The sequence below is a fragment of the Mauremys reevesii genome, linkage group 3 (assembly GCF_016161935.1).
Source record: "Mauremys reevesii isolate NIE-2019 linkage group 3, ASM1616193v1, whole genome shotgun sequence".
Lineage (NCBI taxonomy): Eukaryota > Metazoa > Chordata > Testudines > Geoemydidae > Mauremys > Mauremys reevesii.
Genome location: NC_052625.1, coordinates 135,399,362 through 135,420,302, shown reverse-complemented (window position 1 = coordinate 135,420,302; position 20,941 = coordinate 135,399,362). Strand labels below are relative to the sequence as shown.

Sequence of the window (20,941 nt, the reverse complement as noted above, 5' to 3'; positions counted from 1 at the left end):
TGACATGTCAATCCCAGATCAAGGAAAACTTGTTCTGCTTTAGACATTACCAGCAAAACCCAAAAGACAGATGCTGTACTGCCATAGAACTCAAGGGGAAACAAATCTACAGAATACCAGTTTTACAGTATTTCCTGAAAAAATCTGACAAAAATATTTACAAATGGAGTAAATTACAGAGTAACTTCATAAGGCATATTGTGAAACTGGCCTAGCATATATGTGCCTCCATTTTAACAGCTAAAAAGAGCTTTTTTTTTGAAGGACTGCATTTCAGCACCTCATGTGAAATTATGATACTTGTAGAAAAGCTGAGCAATGCAATAGATACAGTTTAAACTGCTCATCCTTGCTAGTCAAATTATTTTGCACAAAATTACTTTAATTTTAAGAAGTTGCTTATTTGTGTCTATAGGTCACATGAATCATGTTCATCGGTTTGATGTAAAGTTAATTGCAAGATAAAGTGGATGCTGCTCTAAAACCTGGAACCAAAATTAAAACAATTTTTGCTGAAATACAGCATTTAGAGCTGCACTGGTGATTCTAATATACTAAGTATCAAACTAATTAACAGCCTCTTCTTTGGATTTTCCTCCAATCACCACCATCAGCTCTCAAACTTCAAATAGAAGATAAAAAATGCATGCACTTCAGGAATTTGTGTTAAGTGGTTTTAACAGGTTACAAGAGGCATGCTGAACACTATTATTACTAAATCCTTCCCTCCCTCCTTCCCTCCCAGAAGAATGGCTCCAGAGCAATTCCATGGAGGCTGTGGGATCGCAAGCATGGCAAATGCTAGGATGTCAGAGAAGTGTGTGAATCAGCTCTGACAGCAATGGGAATCATGGACTATGAAAGAAAATCAAATTTTAAATAAGTGCATTGACTTTCTGTTAACTTGACAAACAAAGTGAATGTAATTTTCTTAGTTAAATCTGCAGTCCACGTTTTAATCCAACAAATCGTGACACTAATGTTCCATTATTATTAGACAATTAACTGAGAAATTACTTCAAGGTCAAGTACATTTTCCCATTTTGCTATTTTTGTTGTACTGTATTTCTTAAATAACTAAACCTCAATTAAGTCATCTTAGGCAATTAGAAGAAAAAACCCACAAACACAAAAGTTACACTCTTCCAAATATTATTACAAATAAAAAGTGTTAAGACAAGAAACTGAGTTTCATACGGCCTTTCTTAAAACACATCTAAGGTAGTTTTTTTCCCACAGGGGACTGGGAAGGGTCCAAAGTCTTACATCATGAAACCTACTTCCTCATTCTTCTCCCCACCCTAGCAGTGCCTGTGTGGCAATGAGACAATACACACCAGCAGAATGATCAGTTAAAAATAACAAGCAATTTGGTTTCTTTATGTGAAGAAAGTTTCCTGTAACTTCATTCCTGGGATTAGACATTTTTGAAGATGGGACCCTCCTTGGGACACACAGACATGTGAAAAACCCACGCCCTGAGAGAGACATAGCTGTACTGTCTAGAGGACAGAGCAGACAACGTCACGTGGAGGGAAGCAGTTTCCCACCCACCTAGCTACCAGCTCTTGGCGAGGTGGATTAACTACGCCCGAATGTCTGCGCCGCAGTACAAATGTGCTGCTGTAGCGTTTCTAGAGCAGCCATGTCACTGGTGCAAACCCAGCCCAGTTTGGTAGCCAGACAAGTCACCATCTGATGGCAGCTCAGGTGAAATACCATGAACTACGTCTGACGGGCTCCAAGCACCAGTCTGGCCAAGTGCCCAGCCTACAAAACGCACCCCTGGGTCAGCCCCCGGCCCGGCCCCCAAGGGCTGAATAACCCGCCCCATTGCTCTAGCGCGGCAGGGTCGAGCGGGCCCCCGGAGCCAGCCAGCACCTGGGCCCCAGCCCATGTGTGTGGAGGGACAGGAGGGGGCCATGGCGCCTGCGGGCCAGCAGGAGCAGCGGCCTGGGCGAGCCCCTGGCCCGCAGAGGGGCAGGCCGCTGCTAGCCCCAGGGAAAACGCAGCTCGAGAGCCAGGCCCCGAGGCGGCCGCCTCGCTCTCGGGGCTTCCCCCCGCAGGCGCCGCGCTGCGCTCGGGTCGCAGCTACCCCCCGCCCGGTCCCCGGCGTCGCCCGGCCGCGGCCCCTCACTCACGGGCTTCTCCCCGACACGCAGGCGACGGCAGCAGAAAGCGGCGGAAGAAGCTGGGCCTCGGCCAGGGCCGCGCCTTCCCGTCCCGCCCCCGGCCGCGCCGCTCACACCCACCTTCCCGATCCCCGGCCCCTGCGCCGCACTGCGGGAGAGAAGTCGGGAGCTGCTGCTACCGGCTAAGGGGCAAGCCCAGTGCAGCGGCGGCAAAGAGCCCTTGGGCTCTTCTGTCCTCGGCCCAACTGAGTGCAGGCCCCCCTCCAGCCAGGCGGCAGCGAGGCCCAGCCACATATAAACCTATCCCCGAGTCACGATAAAGTCCCCCCCCTACAATTAGACTTAGCCACCTATTATTAGCATGTCATAAAATCCTTCTGTTCAATCAGACCAAGGCAGTTTAACCTATCCTTCAATCATGAAAAAAATCCCCATGCAATGAGATTGATGCACATATAAACCTATTCCCGAATAAGGATAAAATCTCCCCCTACACACACACCCCAAGCTACATATTAACCTATCCCTGAATCACGATCTCCCATGGCCCCCAGCAATGAGACCAAGCCCCGTATTAACCCATCACTGAACAACACTGAAGCCCCCATGCTGCAAGGGGAACTCCTGAACCACACAGCAAAGCAGCACTGCTGTTGCAAGAGCACTTTTTTAAGCATTTCTCTCTGCTCCCAAATCCCTAAAGAGCAGCTGCAGCTCCCTGTGAACTTCTCCTGGCCTGGGTCTCCACAAGGCACTGCTACTCCTCATGGTTTGCCTCCATTTAACCAGGCTTCAGTCCTTCCTGCCTGCGCAGAGGGGTATTGCAAGAACCCAAGACCAAGGCCTGGTCTACACTGGGGAAGGGGGGGTGTCGATGTAAGATATGCAAGGGTAGCTGAAGTCGTGGATGTATCTTATTTAGACTTACCTCCTGTCCTCACGGCGTGGGATCGATGGCTGCGGTTCCCCCGTCAACTCCGCTTCCGCCTCTCACCCTGGTGGAGTTCGGGAGTCCATGGGGAGCGCGTTCAGGGATTGATTTATCGTGTCTAGACAAGACACGATAAATCGATCCCCAATAGATCGATCACTACCCGCCGATCCAGTGGGTAGTGTGGACACACCCCAACTCTTCTTAAAAACTCTCGAGTTCTCATCCTGCTTTACCACTGACTTGCTGGGGGGCCTTGGGTAAACCCTCCTTACCATGAGTGCCAAGTCAACCCTGGCATAACTCAATTAAAGTCTATGGCATTACAGCAGGGTTAGCCTCACGTCTTAGTTATGTCTGTCCTCTGGAAAATGGGGATAATACATAAGTAACTACTTCACATCAGTATTAAAAGGACCACACTTTTGAAGTAGGGTGAAGTCTGCTTACGCCAGTGTTGAATTTGGCTGGGAAAGGACGATATTGTAAGGCCCCAATTTTGTAAGCCATTCTGTTTGGCTACGTCTACACTATGGACCATACAGTGGCACAGCTGGTCTCCTGTGTAGCCTAATTATGCCAGCAGGAGAGAGCTCTCCCACCGGCATAATTAAACTACTCCCAATGAATGGCAGTAGCTATGCCAGCAGGAGATGCTTTCCAGCAGACATAGTGCTGTCCACACTGGCACTTTTGTCAGTGAAACTTATCAGTCAGGGGTGTGTTTTTCACACCTCTGACAAAAAAAAGTTTTGCCAACAAAAGTAATAGTGTAGACTCCTAAGTGGAACAAATTGCAGGATCTGGGGCTTAGACTGTAAACTTTTGTCCTTGTATGTGTTTGTTCAGGGTTTACCACAACCTGGCTCTAATTCTGATTGGGGCCTTTAAGTGCTACTGTATCAGAAATATTAAATAATGGTAACTGTAAGTGCTATGGGCAGGAGGACTGCTCCCCTCTCCCACTGAGGAGACTAGCTGTGGCTTCATCTCCTCTGACTCTCTACCTTGAGCCCTTTGGAAAAGCTGCTAGTTCCATCAGTCCTATTTCTGCCAGTGTTTTGTTTATATATGGTCCTGTCGTTATCTGTAAAATGAAGACAATAAATGAATCAGTCAGAATATATCATACGCGTATGCATTCCATATCATAAATACTCTCTCATATTTTATTATTTTAAAGTCTGAATTTTATCAGTATAGAATTGCACATTGTTTGGGTTGTTTTACTAAAGGTATTTTAAATGAGGAATTATAGAAGTATTTTTTTCTTACCCATATCATGTTAAAGCCAAAAAACACAGAAAACTGCAAACGATCTTTATATTTTTATTCCTTGCCTCTAAAAGACAAATTTGCAAATGTCTGTCAAAAAGAATGCCATATGGAAAGGCTAGCAGAAGGGCAACTAGTGAACCAGCTATATGTGCCAGTTTCAATTTGTCACACTTTTCATTTCTGGAAAATGCTTTATCCTTGTTTTGAGCATAAAAAACTCTCATAAAGGAACAAGTTAACAATACATTTCTCAAAATACATCCTTTGTGAACAGAAAAGAAACAATATGCCTCTATATGCGTAACTCCATGTATGGAGGGGAAAAGGCAAACCACCCATAAAGTTATATTACATTATTTAAAAGGATTGGTAATTTTAGCAATAATCCAACACTAAAGATTCCCCAATAACAACATCATGGGTTACAAAAAACATACTGAAATATCTTGAAGCTACAGATGCATCAAAATAATCTTTTCCTTAATACAATTATAGAAAATGTTGGTTATATAAGCCCCAGTCCTGAAAAGATTTACACACACACTTAACTTTACACACCAGTACTCACATGCATAAAGTTAAGCATATGCATAAAGGCTTGCCATTAGAGAACTTGGGCCTTAGGTATGAAATACTGGTTTAAAACAGACATTGTGTAGATTGCCATTCCCTCCCCCACTCCAAATGGCAGCCTGATCTTTAAAGTGAATCCCTATAATACAAAGCAGATAATAGACTTAAAATATTAGAGCACAAGTGGAGACACATAAATGACATTATTTCTACCTCAAAAACATACAATCAAATTAAAATGTACAGTCTTCAGACATAAATAGTAATACAGATATTGACTGTGAAATAAACTCCAGAAGCCAGATACTGCCCTCAGTTACACCATACAATCCCACTTACATATATAGTTGTAAATTTTCAGGGATAGCTTTTCTGAATGCTAGGTTTGGTCCCTAAGTTACGTTTACTTTTGTATTTATCAGATTTTTTAAAAATTACTATTTAAAGTCTTTGATGCTTTTGGAGTATTTGAGACATTTATGGAAGTTTCCTTTGCTTAATTATGTAGCAAAAACTGTACAGTATATGCTGACTCGCTTGAGACTGAAGACAGTGGTTGAGTTCGCAAATTTCATATATAAACTTGATGGTGCTACATATGCAGTGATAAATCTTTTGTATAATTCACGTACCTCGGCTGCTGAACTCAGATAACTGGGGTGGAAAATGTCCATTGATTTCAATGAGTCTAGGATTTCACCCCTGATTTTCATAAGATCCTGCTTTTTACCTAATTTTACAAATAGATTTCCTGGCAATAGGAGGCCAAGTGAAATTTGCCCAAGATCACACACAGAATGAGTAACTTAGACCTGTTATGCTTGTGTTTAACCACATGAGTAGTCTCATTAAGGTTAATACACTACTCACACGTGTAAAGTTAAGCACATGTGCAAGTCTTTGTAGGATTAGTTTTAACAGATTTTGATCCTGAGAGCTTTGTAAAGATTTACCATGTTTAACTTTGCAGGATCAAGATCAAGGCCAGTCAGAAAAATTCTGCAATTTGGTGCATAGTTGGTAATAAGGGACTTTGATAATATTCTGTGATGGTCATTTATCAGTATGACTATTTTGATTTTCCTTGTTAATTTTCAGGTCTTTTCACTCAAAATAAGAGCTTTATGGAACTTTTCTGGGTTAGAAGGTATTAGAACTCTCCATAACAGCAAACACTGTAGCAGTTTACAGCAAGGACCATACTTTTGTTGTATGTTTCTGCACAATGATGCTGCAGCTTCTGAGCACTACTACACTACAAATACATAATAATACTTAACAATTATTCCATGTGAGCTATAAAGAGGGTGGTATAGCTCCCTCTAAAGAGAGAACTAGAAAGTTGGCTGGGTACCTTACAGAAACAAATATATGTTCCCTGCCCCAAAAAGCTTACAATTGAATGCCCCTGGATCTGTGTTGGTGGACCCCTGTGTCCACGCAGAGCCCTATTGAAACCAGTGGGACTTCCTACAGGCACAAGACTTCTGTGCAGATCCAATCACAGGATCAGGTACTAAGTTCAAATATGATACAAGTGGGAATCCTAGATAGCTGAAAGGGAGATTGGTAGAAAAAAGACAAAGGTATGATAACATTGTTATTTAGCCATAAGTAATAATCACTATTAAGAAAAATTAGATGTAAAATATATATTAAATGTAGGAGGTAGAGTGCTTTGTTAACCCAGTCTCTAATAAGTAGCATGTGACAGAATTACATCAATGAGAAAGAAAAAAAAAACCAGATGGTTCTAAACTTTTTAGATATGACTTTCTGGAAGCATCCTAAATTGAGCCTGTCATTACTGGTAGTAATGGTGATTACTGTGATAGAAGTGAAACTGCTCTGTAATAATTTATGAACATTGAATATTGACCAGATAATGAGGATGTTTACTGTATGAATACATTGGTTTAATTTAATGGGGGGTTATCAGGAAAAACAAGCAGGAAGGAAAACAGTGGTTCAGGATAAGCCACTTCTCAGCAAACACTTGAGGGTGGATGAGAGACTGGAAAAGGCCTGGGAACCAGAGGAACAAAAACAAAACCTGTGACAGGGTTAAAAAGGTAGACCCTGTCAAAGAAGGGGTATATGTTGGGGAGTTGTTTGGGGTAACTAGACTGATACACAGGACCATCAGGGATGTCTGGAGAAACTAGGCTCATGCATCCGACGAAGGTATTCACCCACGAAAGCTCATGCTCCAATACGTCAGTTAGTCTATAAGGTGCCACAGGACTCTGCTGCTTTTACAGATCCAGACTAACATGGCTACCCCATCTGATACTAGGCTTGCCTAGGTCACCATTACTAGATGGTAGGACTTTAGGTAAAATAGAAGTGTGTAGACTGTCCTAAAATCCTTTTTCTCTAAGTGCTTTGTTCCCACTATTAAATAATACTCTGGTTTTAAGACGGCTGTCTGGCCTCAGAGAGAAGAGAACTACAGATTCCAAACCCAACTGGAACTGCTTGGTAAACATAATTGATTGTAGTATACTGTAGCTCAGAGTCTGGTCCAAGAGTGGAATTCTACCTCAGGAGAAGTAAGACACAAGACCTGACACTGGAGGAGGTGCACTCTGTGAGACCGGTTACCCTGTATTCATGAAAAACCTATTCACCTAATTGTAGATTGCTTAAAAATGTAATGATGTAGTATACTTCTGGTTTCAAGCAAATTCAATTACATTTTGATTTACTTTTTCTTTAGTGTGATTAGAAGTCATACTGTTTATGTAAATTACATGTTTAAAATTATACAAGACTTTAGTCACGGAACTACAATGCAACCCTGCTTTTTCAACAGCTGCTGCTGATGGGCCAGATTCTCATCTCAGTTGCAGCAGTGCAAATCTGGAGTAATCCCACTGAACTAAAAAACTAATTGGGATTTACACAGATGTAAATAAAATCAGAATATGGCCATTTTTTGTACTCATGCTAAATGCAGAATTTAAAATCTCCATGGAGATGGTGGTGGCTTTGTTTTCAGACATGGCACTAGGTTTAAGCCATTTTAACATTGAAAAGAAGAAACTAAATATAGAGTTACTATTAGCAAGCAAAACTATGTTTAATCACAGTTAAGGTTACTGCAGGACACATCCCATCCCACCCAAAACCTTAAAAGTATGGAAATAAGAAATTAGGGGGTAAACTTGTGCCTTCTCTTCCACTTTTATATTAACACACTCCAGTGCTCCATCATGCTTTGACTTCCATCTCCAACAGATACCCAAAAACAATATATCCCCCAACTTCATCAGACTTACACTGTAAGGCAAAACCTTAACAGTTACTTCATATGCTCAGTGCTTTTATATCAAGAGATCAGCACATCTGCCCGTCGCATTCCATCCATTTGGGAAGTTTATTTGCCTTAATTTTGCCAAGGTTGCTGTTGCTGGTGTTGATACGTGGGCAGAGTTGGCAGTGAGGTTTGTTGCATGGATTGGTTCCTGAGTTAGAGTTGTTATGGTGTGGTGTGGTGTGTGGTTACTGGTGAGAATATGCTTAAGGTTGGTGGATTGTCACAGCATATTCTCACCAGCAACCACACACCACACCACACCATAACAATTCTAACTCTAACTCAGGAACCAATCCATGCAACAAACCTCAATGCCAACTCTGCCCACGTATCAACACCAGCAACACCATCACAGGACCTAACCAGATCAGCTACAACATCACTGGTTCATTCACCTGCACGTCCACCAATGCTATGTACATTGGCCAAACTGGACAGTCACTACAAAAAAGGATAAATGGACACAAGTCAGATATCAGGAATGGCAATATACAAAAACCCGTAGGAGAACACTTCAGCCTCCCTGGACACACAGTAGCAGATGTAAAGGTAGCCATCTTACAGCAAAAAAACTTCAGGACCAGACTCCAAAAAGAAACTGCTGAGCTTCAGTTCATTCATTCAAATTTGACACCATCTGATAAGGATTAAACAAAGACTGTGAATGGCTAGCCAACTACAAAAGCAGTTTCTCCTCCCTTGGTGTTCACACCTCAACTGATAGCAGAGAACCTCACCCTCCCTGATTGAACTAACCTCCTTATCTCCAGACTGATTCTTGCCTGCATATTTATACCTGCCTCTGGAAATGTCCATTGCATCCGTCTGACAAAGTGGGTATTCACCCATGAAAGCTTATGCTCCAATACATCTGTTAGTCTTAAAGGTGCCACAGGACTCTCTGTTGCTTTTTACAGATCTAGACTAACACGGCTACCCCTTTGATAGTGAGAGTCTGTCTACCTGGGCTGGAACTTGGGAGGTACTCTCCCAGCTGCAGTGTAGACATACCCAAAATGGCTGTGGCTGCATGCTCAAGGAAATTGCTCTTTTCCCCCTCAGTTCTGGAATCAGATTTGTGCAGATTTGATTGTAGCACTGGTGACTTAAATTTGAGTTGACTTAAATAAGTTGTTTTATTCTTTTGCGGAGTGGAGCTGTGTACATTTTCCTTGAGAAAACTGATATACTTCTGAATTAGCATACAGGCATCTAGATAACATGCTAATGAAATTTTTAGAAATACTGTTATGTTATTATTTTGGTACATGTATTTATAAGGCCTGTAGTCAAGGGGGAGGCTTGCATTTTTTGTGTGGACATTTAAGGTTGAATTTTGACCCTGTGAGGATCACACACAAACTGATTGTGAGCAGCTTCCCCAAAAGTGTAAAAAATAATAAGGCAGGTGGAAAACTATTATTTTAAAAAACTTCACTATTTTAAGCCAATTTCATGAATGGGAGTGGGGGGGGGGGTCTAACTAGTGTGACCAGATGTCCCGATTTTATAGGGACAGTCCTGATATTTGGGGCTTTTTCTTATACAGATGTCTATTGCCCTCCACCCCCTGTCCCGATTTTTCATGCTTGCTGTCTGGTCACCCTAGGTCTGACTCATGGCTTTTGAACCTTTGGAGATCCCTTGGGCCAATGCATTGATCACTGTAGGGTCGAGGACCTCGTTTCTTGACTCCTAGTCCCTACTTGCACCTCTAAACTATGCTACCTCCTCTTTTAGACTGAAGGTTGGAAAACAGTTTATTATATGACATGACTGGTTTGCACCAGTGACAGGTCTTCCATGTGGAAATGTACAGCCACCATATGCCACTAGGCTGGCTGCTAGAGTCTTTTCAAAAGCATTATAAAAAAATCATCTTTTCAGTAATGCATATTATCTTATATATGTATAGAAACCCACTTTTTAAGATCATACGCCCGATTGCTTGCCAGAAAAACCGCCGCTGATCAATGTCTAATGTGAGTTTCTCAACCTGTACACCAAACCCTTTTCTTTTCTTTGAAGAGACATGGTTTGTAAGATTGCTAGATGGGAGCTGTGCCCATAATGCTAGGGGCTGAATCACCAGCCTGTAGCCTCAGCTGGTAGCACTACCCTTGCCATGTGGGAGTCCCAAGTTTGGAGCAATCTTTGCTCCCTGGGCTAGCTGAAGGGTAAACACAAAAGCTTGCACTTGTTAACTTACGTCTGTTAAATTCCACATAAATTTTCAAACGTTGGGACTCCACAACAAAGATATTGTTTTAAAAGTAGAAAAATCAAATACTTCCGCGGGCCTCCACTTGCCCATTTCACGGGACACCCCGGCTACGAGCCCTCACCTTGCAGGCTCCATCACCCCGCCTCACGCCCTCAATGGGACGCAGCCCAGCCCAGCTGTCACGCGCGCAGGCCCTTGAAAGGGCCGGGCAAGAGCGAGCCCCGCCTGCCGTGCGCTACCCAGTGGGGCGGCCCCGAGGTCAGACAGAGACGCACGCAGACGCCGCTGCCTGGGGCCCGGTCATGTGGGGCTGCCGCGGGCTGAGCTGCGCAGCCCGGGTTCTGCTTGGTGTCCCGCGGGCGTCTGGGGGCTGGACCAGCGGTCGCCGCCCGCTGCAGCCCGGTGAGTGGCGCCGGGCAGCCGGCTGTCCCGCTGGGAAGCGAGCCGGGCTGAGGTCGGAGAACGTGCCTAGCCCTTTTTGGAGGAGCCCGAGGCCACGGTGTGCGGCAGGCGAAGCGCCGTTCTTAGCGCGCAAGGCTTGGCGCACTGCTGCGCGGGAAAATGGCCGTGCTGGGGCTGGGAGGCGTGTGTCTGGAAGCTGCGGTATGGTGTTAAAAAAAATATGGCATGGCTGGGACTGAGCAGGCTCATGCGAAGTGAGGCTACTCAATAGCATCTGCTGAAGCTGCTGCCCTGCCCTTGACTCTGGTCTGGTATTACAAATTCGTAGATTTTGTTTGCACTGTAGTTGTAGTCGTAGGTCCCAGGATATTAGCGAGCCATGGTGGGTGTGGTGATACCGTGGAAGTTATGAACTGACTGACCAACCACACACCTCATTTGGAACCGAAAGTATGTGATCAGGCAGCAACAGAGACAAAAAAAAGCAAATGCAGTACTATGTTAAATGTAAACTACTTAAAATTTTCTTTTTACTAGGTAAGGAAACGGTTTCTGTCCTTGTTTCATTTAAATTAAGATGGTTTAAAAGCAGCAGCATTCTTCTGCATAGTAAAATTCCAAAGCTGTATTAACTCAATGTTCAGTTGTAAACTTTTGAAAGAACAACCATAATGTTTGCTCAGAGTTATGGACATTCCCTTATCTGTAATCGCTAAGGAAGGTCTGAGAAATGTGTGGGCCTTCTCTAATCAGACACAAGGCCTGAAGACTCTAGGACAGAGGTAGTGAATAGGCAGATCATGAGCCAAATCTAGACCAGCAGATGCTTTTGAATGGACTCTGAAAACTTTTTATTTAACTTTATTATTATTTTATTTATTTAAGCATCATTATTGTTGGGTTGTGTGTGTGTGTGTGTTTTTTACTCTCTCTCTTTTTCTGGAGTCTGGACCTTGACTATACCAGGTTCAAGAAACTTGGACCTTGATAAAAAATAATTGACTACCCTGGCTCTAGGACAGGGGTCTCAAACATGCGGCCCGCGGAGCTCTTCCCTGCGGCCCGCGGAGCTCCCCAGGGCCGCCCGGGGGGGGGGGCAAAGGGGGCAATTTGCCCCGGGCCCCGCAGGGGCCCCCAAGAGAAAAGCGGAGGCTCCCGCCTCCACCCCTCTCCTGGAGCCTCGGCGCATAGAGCGCCGAGTCTCCGTCCGAGCGCCTGAGCCCCGCCCCGATCCGAGCCGCGTGGGGAGGGGGCGGGGCTGGGAGCTCTGGGCTGAGCGCTGCGCTCGGCGTGGAGCTCACAGCCCCGCCTCACCACGCGGCTCTGAGCGGACGGCTCAGGCCTCGCCGAGACGCGCTCGGGTAAGGGGGGGAAGCGGAGACGCGCTCGGGTAAGGGGGAGCGAGCCGGGCCTGGGGTGGGAAGCGGGACCCGCCGGGGCCGGGCCGCCAGGAGGGAGGGGGGAGGAGCGGGGAGCCGCGCGCTTAGGGGAGGAGGTGGAGAAGAGACAGGGCAGGGGCGGGGCCTCATGGAAGGGGTGGATTGGGGGTGGGGCCAGGGGCAGCAAGGGGGCGTGTCAGTGATGCGGCCCTCGGGCCAATGCACTAGTCCTCATGCGGCCCTCGGGGTCATTTGAGTTTGAGACCCCTGCTCTAGGATGACTGTAAAGGTAGACAAGTGGTATCTGGAAAGTCAAGAGAATTTTAGCAATTGAAAAGGAAAGTGACTCTTAATCACTGTTAAATTTTATGTGAATACTTCTCTAATTTAAAATGACTATGGCCCAGATTTTTAAAGGTGTTTAGGTGTTGCTGAACTCAGTCCAATTGAGTGTCAATGGGACTTTGGCTCCTAAGTGATTAAACTGCTTTTGAAATGTCAGGCTCCTAAATCAGTTAAGTGTTGGACTGCTGAGCACACCAATGCCAAAAACCTTAAAAATCTGAATCTAAGTAATCAGTCCTTTATCCAAAGTGTTAATTTCAGAAAATTTGTTCCTTCAGTTATTAACGCTCCCAGTCAATATGCATCATACCTTCAAGATGTCTTCCAGCAAAAACAAAACAAACACACACAACCAAAATAAGTGTCTTTTCAGACCTTTTTCTTATAATCAAATTGCTTTTTAAAAAAGATTTCTGTTTTTATTAACCTGATGGTAGCAATAAAAATGACTATGTAAGTGGAATGGGTCTATGACCAGCCAGTAGGAAACCAAGGATTTAAAATACATTGTAAATAAAAATCCATTTTATAGTGTTGAAAAGTGTATTTAACCCTTTCCTGCTAGGAGTTTTATTAAAATGCAAATGAACCTGAGACAAGCACAATCCTTAACATAAATATTAATAGAAAATACAGCCTAAATTTTTGTGATTAAGACCTGCACCTGTGTTGATAGTAGATTTCTCTCTTAATTCTCAAGTTGGAAAAAGAAACAATTTCATTGTCAGTATTGATCAAAGATAGGAAGCAAATCCCACTTCTTTGAGCCATCTCACAATACCTTTTAAAATCCACTTTAGAACCTCATAGAGCAGTAGTCCCCAACCTTTTCGTCTGGCAGGCGCCAGATGAAGGACCGTGGCAGCGGTGGAGCACCCGCCGAAATGCCGCCGAATTTCTGCGGCATTTCTGCGGCAACACCTCTCGGTGACGTCACTTGTCGGCGACAAGCGGCGTCATCAAGAGGTGTTGCCGCCGGCCAGGACGCGGGCGCATTTAGATGCTGGCACCACGTTGGGGACCCCTGTCATAGAGAATAAACAGCCCACTCCTTCCTGACTCTTGGGAAAAGAGAGAAATGTGTATATACTTCATTTCTAATTTTGGGAGGCACTAGGATAACCACGGTGAAAGATAGTGGAATAACTCTGGCTCACCTTAACATCTGTAAACTTGCCATTTAGTGAATCTTCAGTGGGAAATTTCCCTCAGACTGGAGCATCTTAATTTTTTAGCATGATTACTGGTTACCACCTTTTCCAAGATTTCTTTGATTTATTTTTTTTCCCCCTGCTTCTTGTGGGATAACAGTCCTTTTTCTTTTCCTAGTAAATGTGATTTTTCGAAATCTTGACACTGCTGCTGATTGTAGTCTTTCGTATAAAGAACTCAAAGGCTTGCTAAAATCCAAAACAACTCTTATTGATGTTCGAGAGAAGTGGGAAATTGGACAGTTTGGAAAAATTCCTGGATCCGTCAACATACCATGTAAGTTATATGTATCACTGCATAGCAACAAGATCAGAAACCTTTAAGCCTAAACTTGCAAGCGAACCCTGGTGACTTGACAAAAACAAGTTGCAATACATATGGCAAACTCTTCTGGGAAACTAACTAGTGTAAGTCTTCACCAACAAAACACCTTCATTAATTACACATAAGAGGCTTTGCATCTATTCTTGCAGTGGGTGAGGTTGTGGAAGCTCTACAGATGAACCCAAAAGACTTTAAAGAACGGTACAATCAAGATATGCCTGCTAAATCTGACCATCTAGTCTTTTCCTGCATGGCAGGAGTGCGAAGCAAGAAGGCATTGGATATTGCTATGTCTTTGGGCTTCAGCAGGTAAGCAATTGAGGTGCTGGCTGGGTAAGCTCCTGTATGGAGAACAGGATCAGTGGGAAAAGTCACTTTCTGAAAAGTAGACCCCTTCCCTGGTGGGCTCAGAGATTAGGGAGGCTGCAAAGACAGATCCCATATTATTGATTGGATACATATCCCTTCAGGAAGGAATGCAAATAAAACTTCTAGAACCCATAAATGATGGCTTTTTGGAGCAACTTGTCCTGGCACCCTCAAAGGAAGAGGCAATTTTTTTTTATTTTTATTTTTTTTTATTTCAGGGGTGGGCAAACTTTTTGGCCCAAGAGCCACAGCGGGGTTGCACAACTATATGGAGGGCCAGGTAGGGAAGGCTGTGCCTCCCCAAACAGCCTGGCCCCTGCCCCCTATCTGCCCCCTCCCACTTCCTGCCCCCTGACTGCCCCCCTTGCTCCTTGTCCCCTGACCGCTCCCTCCTGGGACCCCCGCCCCCTATCCAATCCCCCTGCTCCCTGTCCCCCTGACTGCCTCGACCCCTATCCACACCCCTACCCCCTGACAGCCCACCTGGGACTCCCATCCCCTATCCAACCTCCCTCTGCTCCTCGTCCCCTGACCACCCCCTCCTGGGACCCCCACCCCTAACTGCCTCCTGGGATCCCACCCCCTTATCCAACCCTCCCTTTCCCCGACTGCCCTCCTGACCCCTAGCCACATCCCTGCCCCTTGACAGGGCCCCTGGGACTCCCACTCCCAACTATCCCTGTTCCCCATCCCCTGACTGTCCCCCAGGACCCTTCGCTCCCTTATCAACAGCAGGAGCTTGCAGCCGCGACACCCGGCCAGAGCCAGCTGCATTCCCCACGCTGCCCAGTGGGAGCGGCGGGCAAGAGCGTGACCGCTGCGGGGGAGGGGAGACAGCAGGGGAGGGGCCAGGCCCTAGGCTCCCCGGCTGGGCAGAACGGTCCTGCGGGCTGTAGTTTCCCCACGTCTGTTTTATTTAGTCCTAAGTGGAGCACAGGCTCTGGTCCAGGAGGGAAATATAGCTGAACCGTTTGGTAATAGCGAGCATAATGTAATTAAACCTAACATCCTTGTAGGAGGGCAAATACCAAAGAAACCTACCACAGTAGCATTTAACTTCAAAAGGGGGAATTACACAAAAATGAGGACTCTAGTTAAACAGAAGTTACAAGGAACAGTCACAAGGGTGAAATTTTAAAAACACCATAATATAGGCGCAAACTAAATGTATACCCCAAATCAAAAACAAACAATAAAGGAACAAACATAAGCTAAACAGCAGTGTAAAAGGAAATCACAGGCAAAAAGTCATCTTCTGAAAATTGGAAGTCAGATCCTAGTGAGGAAAATAGAAAGGAGCATAAACTCCAGCAAATCAAGTGTAAAAGTATAATTAGACAGGCCAAGAAGAAAACTGGAAGATCAACTTGCAAAAGATACAAAAACTAACACTAAGAAAAATTAAGTACATCAGAAGAAGGATGTGCTAAAGGAGCATCCAAGGAAGACAACGCTGTTGCAGAGAAGCTAAATTAATTCTTTTCATCAGTTTTCACTGCAGAGAATGTAGTGGGATGCAACCCCATATGCAAGGTGTCCCCTACTCCTCCAGCTGCCAGAAGAATTTGGCACTAGCCACTGTCAGAGATCAGATATTGGCTAGATGGACCATAGGTCTGGCCTAGCATGGCCATTATCTTAAGGATACAGGTGAAAACAAATACAACTTAGGTACTAGTTATTTTACCTTTTTGTCTTAAAGATGGGCTATATGAAAATGGTACTTTGCAGATATGCTCCCAGAATCTATTCGGAGACATCTCTGGTCAATCAGTAACAAGACTTTTTTCCCACTGCTGTCAGCTCTGCAAAACTAGAACAGCTCTGGGAGACTGAACTGAATTCTCTTGTTGCATATCAACAAAACTATTGGCTCACTTGCAATTGCAGTGCCATCTGTGCAATGCTATTGTCTTCAAATCAAGCCCTCAATTATATAATCCTTTACTAGATTGCTCAGGTATATGGTAATTAAGGGCATAACATGATTGCACAGGTGTAAGAATTCTGCAGTTAAGTGCTGCTTTCATCTTATTACTCAGGTTCCTCTTATCTAGCCATCAATCTGACTTTCAGGCTGCAGGCTGAGTTTGGATTGCTGGCAGTCTTTGTTCTTGTAAACTGAGCAAATATTGAAGTGGAAATAGTTCAAACCAAAATGGAATCCCACAATTCCAATCTTGTACTCTCTTCTTCTGAGAAGAACCAGACTAAACCATCTATGACCCCACATTTGTTGTGTGTGGGGTTTTTTGTTTTTTTTTTTCCCTCTCCCTCCTGTGGAGTTTCAACATCTGTTTTCATATTGCTTCATAGAGAAGGCTCTTGTGTTTTTACCTTTTTTAAATTTGGTTACTTTGTAGATTGGAAAAACCTCCCTAATTAATGTCTCTCACAGTTCTTTTTAAACTGTCATTCTGGCCCTAAATGCTCCACTATCTACCTACCTGCCTCTCTATGGTATTTTCTAGATCAGTGGTTCTCAAAGCCGGTCCGCCACTTGTTCAGGGTGAGCGCCTGGTGGGCTGGGCCAGTTTTGTTTACCTGCCGCATCTGCAGGTTTGGCTGCTCGCAGCTCACTGTCTGTGGTTTGCCGCTCCAGGCCAATGGGGACTGCGGGAAGGGCGGCCAGCACATCCCTCAGCCCGCGCCGCTTCCTGTAGCCCCCATTGACCTGGAGTGGTGAAACACGGCCAGTGGGATCCGCGATCGGCCAAACCTGTGGATGCGGCAGGTAAACAAACCAGCCTGGCCTGGCAGGGGCTTTCCCTGAACAACCAGAGGACCATCTTTGAGAACCACTGTTCTAGATAGTATAGCATCTGGGAAGGTGTCGGGTACCAGTCAGATATTGAACCTTCTCTCCCTCACCTACATTAATATAGAGAATCTCCTTAATCTGAAATCCATATTGCAAACATAACAGGTTTTTCATTAGCTAACCTATCAAACAAGTATGCACGGAAAATGTGAGTGGTGGATTTAAAACAAAAATTCCAACTCTCTTAAATTAGTGCAAATGTGAGGCCAAAATGGTCTTCACTGTAATGGTTTGAAATGTTAGCACTCTATTACCAATGCATTCAAGATGTTTATACACATCTCCTTGGAGACTGTATAGCTCAATATCAATCTAGGATAGCTCAGTGGTTTGAGCATTGGCCTGCTAAACCTAGGGTTGTGAGCTCAATCCTTGAGGGGGGCCATTTAGGGATCTGGGGCACAAATCTGTCTGGGGATTAGCCTTACTTTGAGTAGCGGGTTGGACTAGATGACCTCCTGAGATCCCTTCCAACCCTGGTATTCTATGAATCTGGTCTCTGAAAATGGTTTGGACAGATGAAATATTAAGTACTAAATTGATGCCACTTAAATCTCCTAAAGTGAATGTACTACTATTACACAACTACTTGTTCAAACTTCGTTTAAACATGGCCAGTGCTTTCATTTTTTCCCCCCGAGTGCAATATGCATTGACATATGCCACCACTTGCTTGATATTTAATCAGTTATTCATTTTCTCTAATTGAAATAAGATCTCTAAGTGAAAGTAAGCCATAAAGACTACTGCAAAATACTTGCATTTTGCTCTGTGAAACCAGGAGCAATTACATTGTGTTGCAATAGTGAACACTGCCACTATTATGCAGTGTCTCAGAGAAACTATTTTTTTTTTTAATATAAAAGCAACTAGGCTTTAATCTTTTTTTCACAGGATTACCAGCAGTAGTATGTCCATAACACTGACAATCTTCTGTATACTTTCAGAGTTCAGCACTATGCTGGTGGCTTGGAGGAGTGGGCAAAATATGAATCACCAGAGAAAAAACAATCAAGATAAATTTTGGAATATAAGCCTTGTTACATAGTGTCCTGAAACTTACACAAGGCTAGTAATATCTTGTATGAAATAAGATTGAGAATGTAGTGTGAAGGGGAACAATTGTTTATATATGTAAAGTTAATACACACTGTTAAATGTAGCTGGTTATTTTGAATTTAAATTGATTGAGAGTTGAAGATTACATGAGTAGACTGTTCATTCTCCTTTGGTCATATGTTAAAATTACTGTGGAATTACTCCATGAAGAAAACTTAACTTAAAGCTAAGGACTTCAATGTAAAAACTGAACATGCTGTACTAATATATATACATCATAGTAATGTGTACAACAGGGGATCATGATTAAACTTACGGTGATGAGTAACAGACTTTATACAAGTCATTTTGTTATATATTCCTCTTGGCACAGTTATCTAGAAACATCAGATTGCAGTTATTTTAATTGCGTTGGAATGATACTTTGCAGTTAAGTACCAATTTACTCTGAGTATAGCAACTGTTCTTAACCTGTCTGTCTTGTCAGGAGGGTAAATAGGAAGGGAGGAACAGATCCTGCAAACACAAGAGGTGACACTCTCTCAAATTTGACTACAAAATGTAATGAGTCTGGCTATAGGAGCTATGCCTGGGTACTTCAAGAAAGTTCAGTAACATTTGTTTAAAAGCAAATGTAGAGTTTTGGACAGAAAACTACAGACAATGCATATACCTCCCTTATGAGCCTAATGTGAAATAAGAATTTAGGCATATAGATGTGATTGATTTTAGGTTAGGATTCTTCAGAGCCCAAGGGAGTTAGACACTGACTAGATCTACAGTGAGAAATACAAATCAACAATTAGCAACCCTGCTCAGATAAAGTACACTTGCTATTGTATTACAGTAGAATCCCCATTTTATAAACTAATTTGGCATTGAGTTCATAAAATTGAACATTATGAAGTTATAACAGGTATGGTGCACAAGTTGTAATATGATGCACTGCATCATTTTCTTCTCCTTCATACTACTGCAAAGTGAATTCCAATGCACTGAAGGAATCAGAATATGAAGAGATGTCAGAGCAGCAAGTAGACATTTTCATTGTGTAACACTTTTCCCATCAGGAAAAATGGTTTGTATAACTTGTAGCTTATAAAACTGAAGTTCTGCTGTGCTTAGATTTGCAATTTGTTGCAGATTAGATCACAGGCAACTCTGAACAGCTTTGCCCCATAACTTTCCATCTGCATATGGGAAGAAATGTGGATTTTTCTTTTAGATATGGGTCTTACTGGTTACTTGTGCCTGACTAGACAACTGTAATGCTCTCTAATAGGGCAACAACTATTGAGCAGTGGGGTATACACCTGTTTATTGTATATTGTTAAATGAGGGAGGGGAGAACTACCAGGATAGATTCTTGCTAAATAGGAATAGAGGGGTTACTGTGTAGGGAAATGTTGAGAACCACTGCTTAAGTCCATTTGCAAGTTATTGGAACATGATTTAGCAGTGCTTCATATGATAAGTGAATTACACATCCTCTAATCTGTACAAATAGCTTCCCTGTGGAGTTGGAGTTTTGACTTAGCCCTGGTCTACACTGGGGAGCGGGGGAAATAGATCTATGTTACGCAACTTCAGCTATGTGAATAACGTAGCTGAAGTCGATGTACTTAGATCAACTCACCGTGGTGTCTTCCCCGTGGTGAGTCAACAGCTGCTGCTCCCCCATCGACTCTGCTTGTGCCTCTCGTGGTGCTGAAGTACAGGAGTAGACGGGAGTGCGCTCAGGAGTCAATTTATTGCATCTAAAGTAGACTCAATAAATCGATCCCTGCTGGATCGATCGCTACCCACCAATCTGGTGGGTAGTGAAGACAGACCCTTAGCCTTCTTTGGCATACTACTTGGCTATCTGACAGACCACCTCTTTATATGCAACCCCAAAAAGTAGGATTTACAGAAGCACTACGCTAGGCCATCCCCTCCTTTTAAAGGAAGAGGGTGCTTTGGAAGGGCACTTTCCAACAATAGAACTCTTCTACTTCTCCACCCAAGTTGTTTTGACAGAATCTTTATTTGTTGGTGAAAAGGGTACACTTAAAAGTTCTCTCTCTTGCAGGCTTTTATTAAGGTAAATCTATGTAAACACCCTTAGAGGGACAGTTGGGGTGTTTTGTGTGTATCTTAAATGTTTGTACAAATGAGGGGGGACAAATACTTTTTAATTAGATTTTTTTTTTAAGGTGTAGACATCCTACTAAAAGGTACCAGAAACCAGCTCATCTATTTCACTTTAGCAAGGCTTTCAGTTTATGCTGTTTACTTCATGTATTGTGTGTGTAGACACAGTTCTTTTTGGAGGTCAGTCTACAATATCTTAACAGTCAGAGCTATTTTAGGTCTATAACCTGTTAAACTGTTTCTCCTGCTGTCCCTCCCCCAAATATCACCTTCAGGTGGGGATTCTCTGGTCACCATTTTCTTGTATCTGCTACAACAGTGTAATGACGTTTTAGCTCTGAGGACTAGCAGAGAACTGATACTTGTCTAAGGCAATCAGTGAACTCTTTAGAAGTACATGGAAAAAATACTTTCACCACTATAATAATGAAAACATATTT

The 20,941-nt window shown here is 43.6% G+C and overlaps 2 protein-coding genes across 8 annotated transcripts in view; one reads left to right on the top strand and one right to left on the bottom strand.

Annotated features, from left to right (window-relative positions):
- USP45 (ubiquitin specific peptidase 45) overlaps window positions 1–10,697 on the bottom strand; it is a 104,407-nt gene extending 93,710 nt beyond the window's left edge. For 2 of the 7 annotated variants that reach the window (XR_005597155.1, XM_039532922.1), the window contains exon 1: window positions 2,142–2,420. The gene's annotated coding sequence lies outside the window, so the exon portion shown is untranslated. Of the gene's footprint in view, window positions 1–2,141; window positions 2,421–3,060; window positions 3,082–4,070; window positions 4,151–10,578 lie in introns of those variants that run through there. The other 5 variants (XM_039532917.1, XM_039532918.1, XM_039532919.1 and 2 more) reach the window with 5 other exon arrangements.
- TSTD3 (thiosulfate sulfurtransferase like domain containing 3) lies at window positions 10,676–18,700 on the top strand. The gene is made up of 4 exons (XM_039532925.1): window positions 10,676–10,859; window positions 13,913–14,071; window positions 14,269–14,428; window positions 18,257–18,700. The coding sequence occupies exons 1-4, from the start codon at window positions 10,760–10,762 to the stop codon at window positions 18,327–18,329; spliced, it is 492 nt and encodes a 163-aa protein (XP_039388859.1). The 5' UTR covers window positions 10,676–10,759; the 3' UTR covers window positions 18,330–18,700.
- Window positions 18,701–20,941: the final 2,241 nt, after the last annotated feature.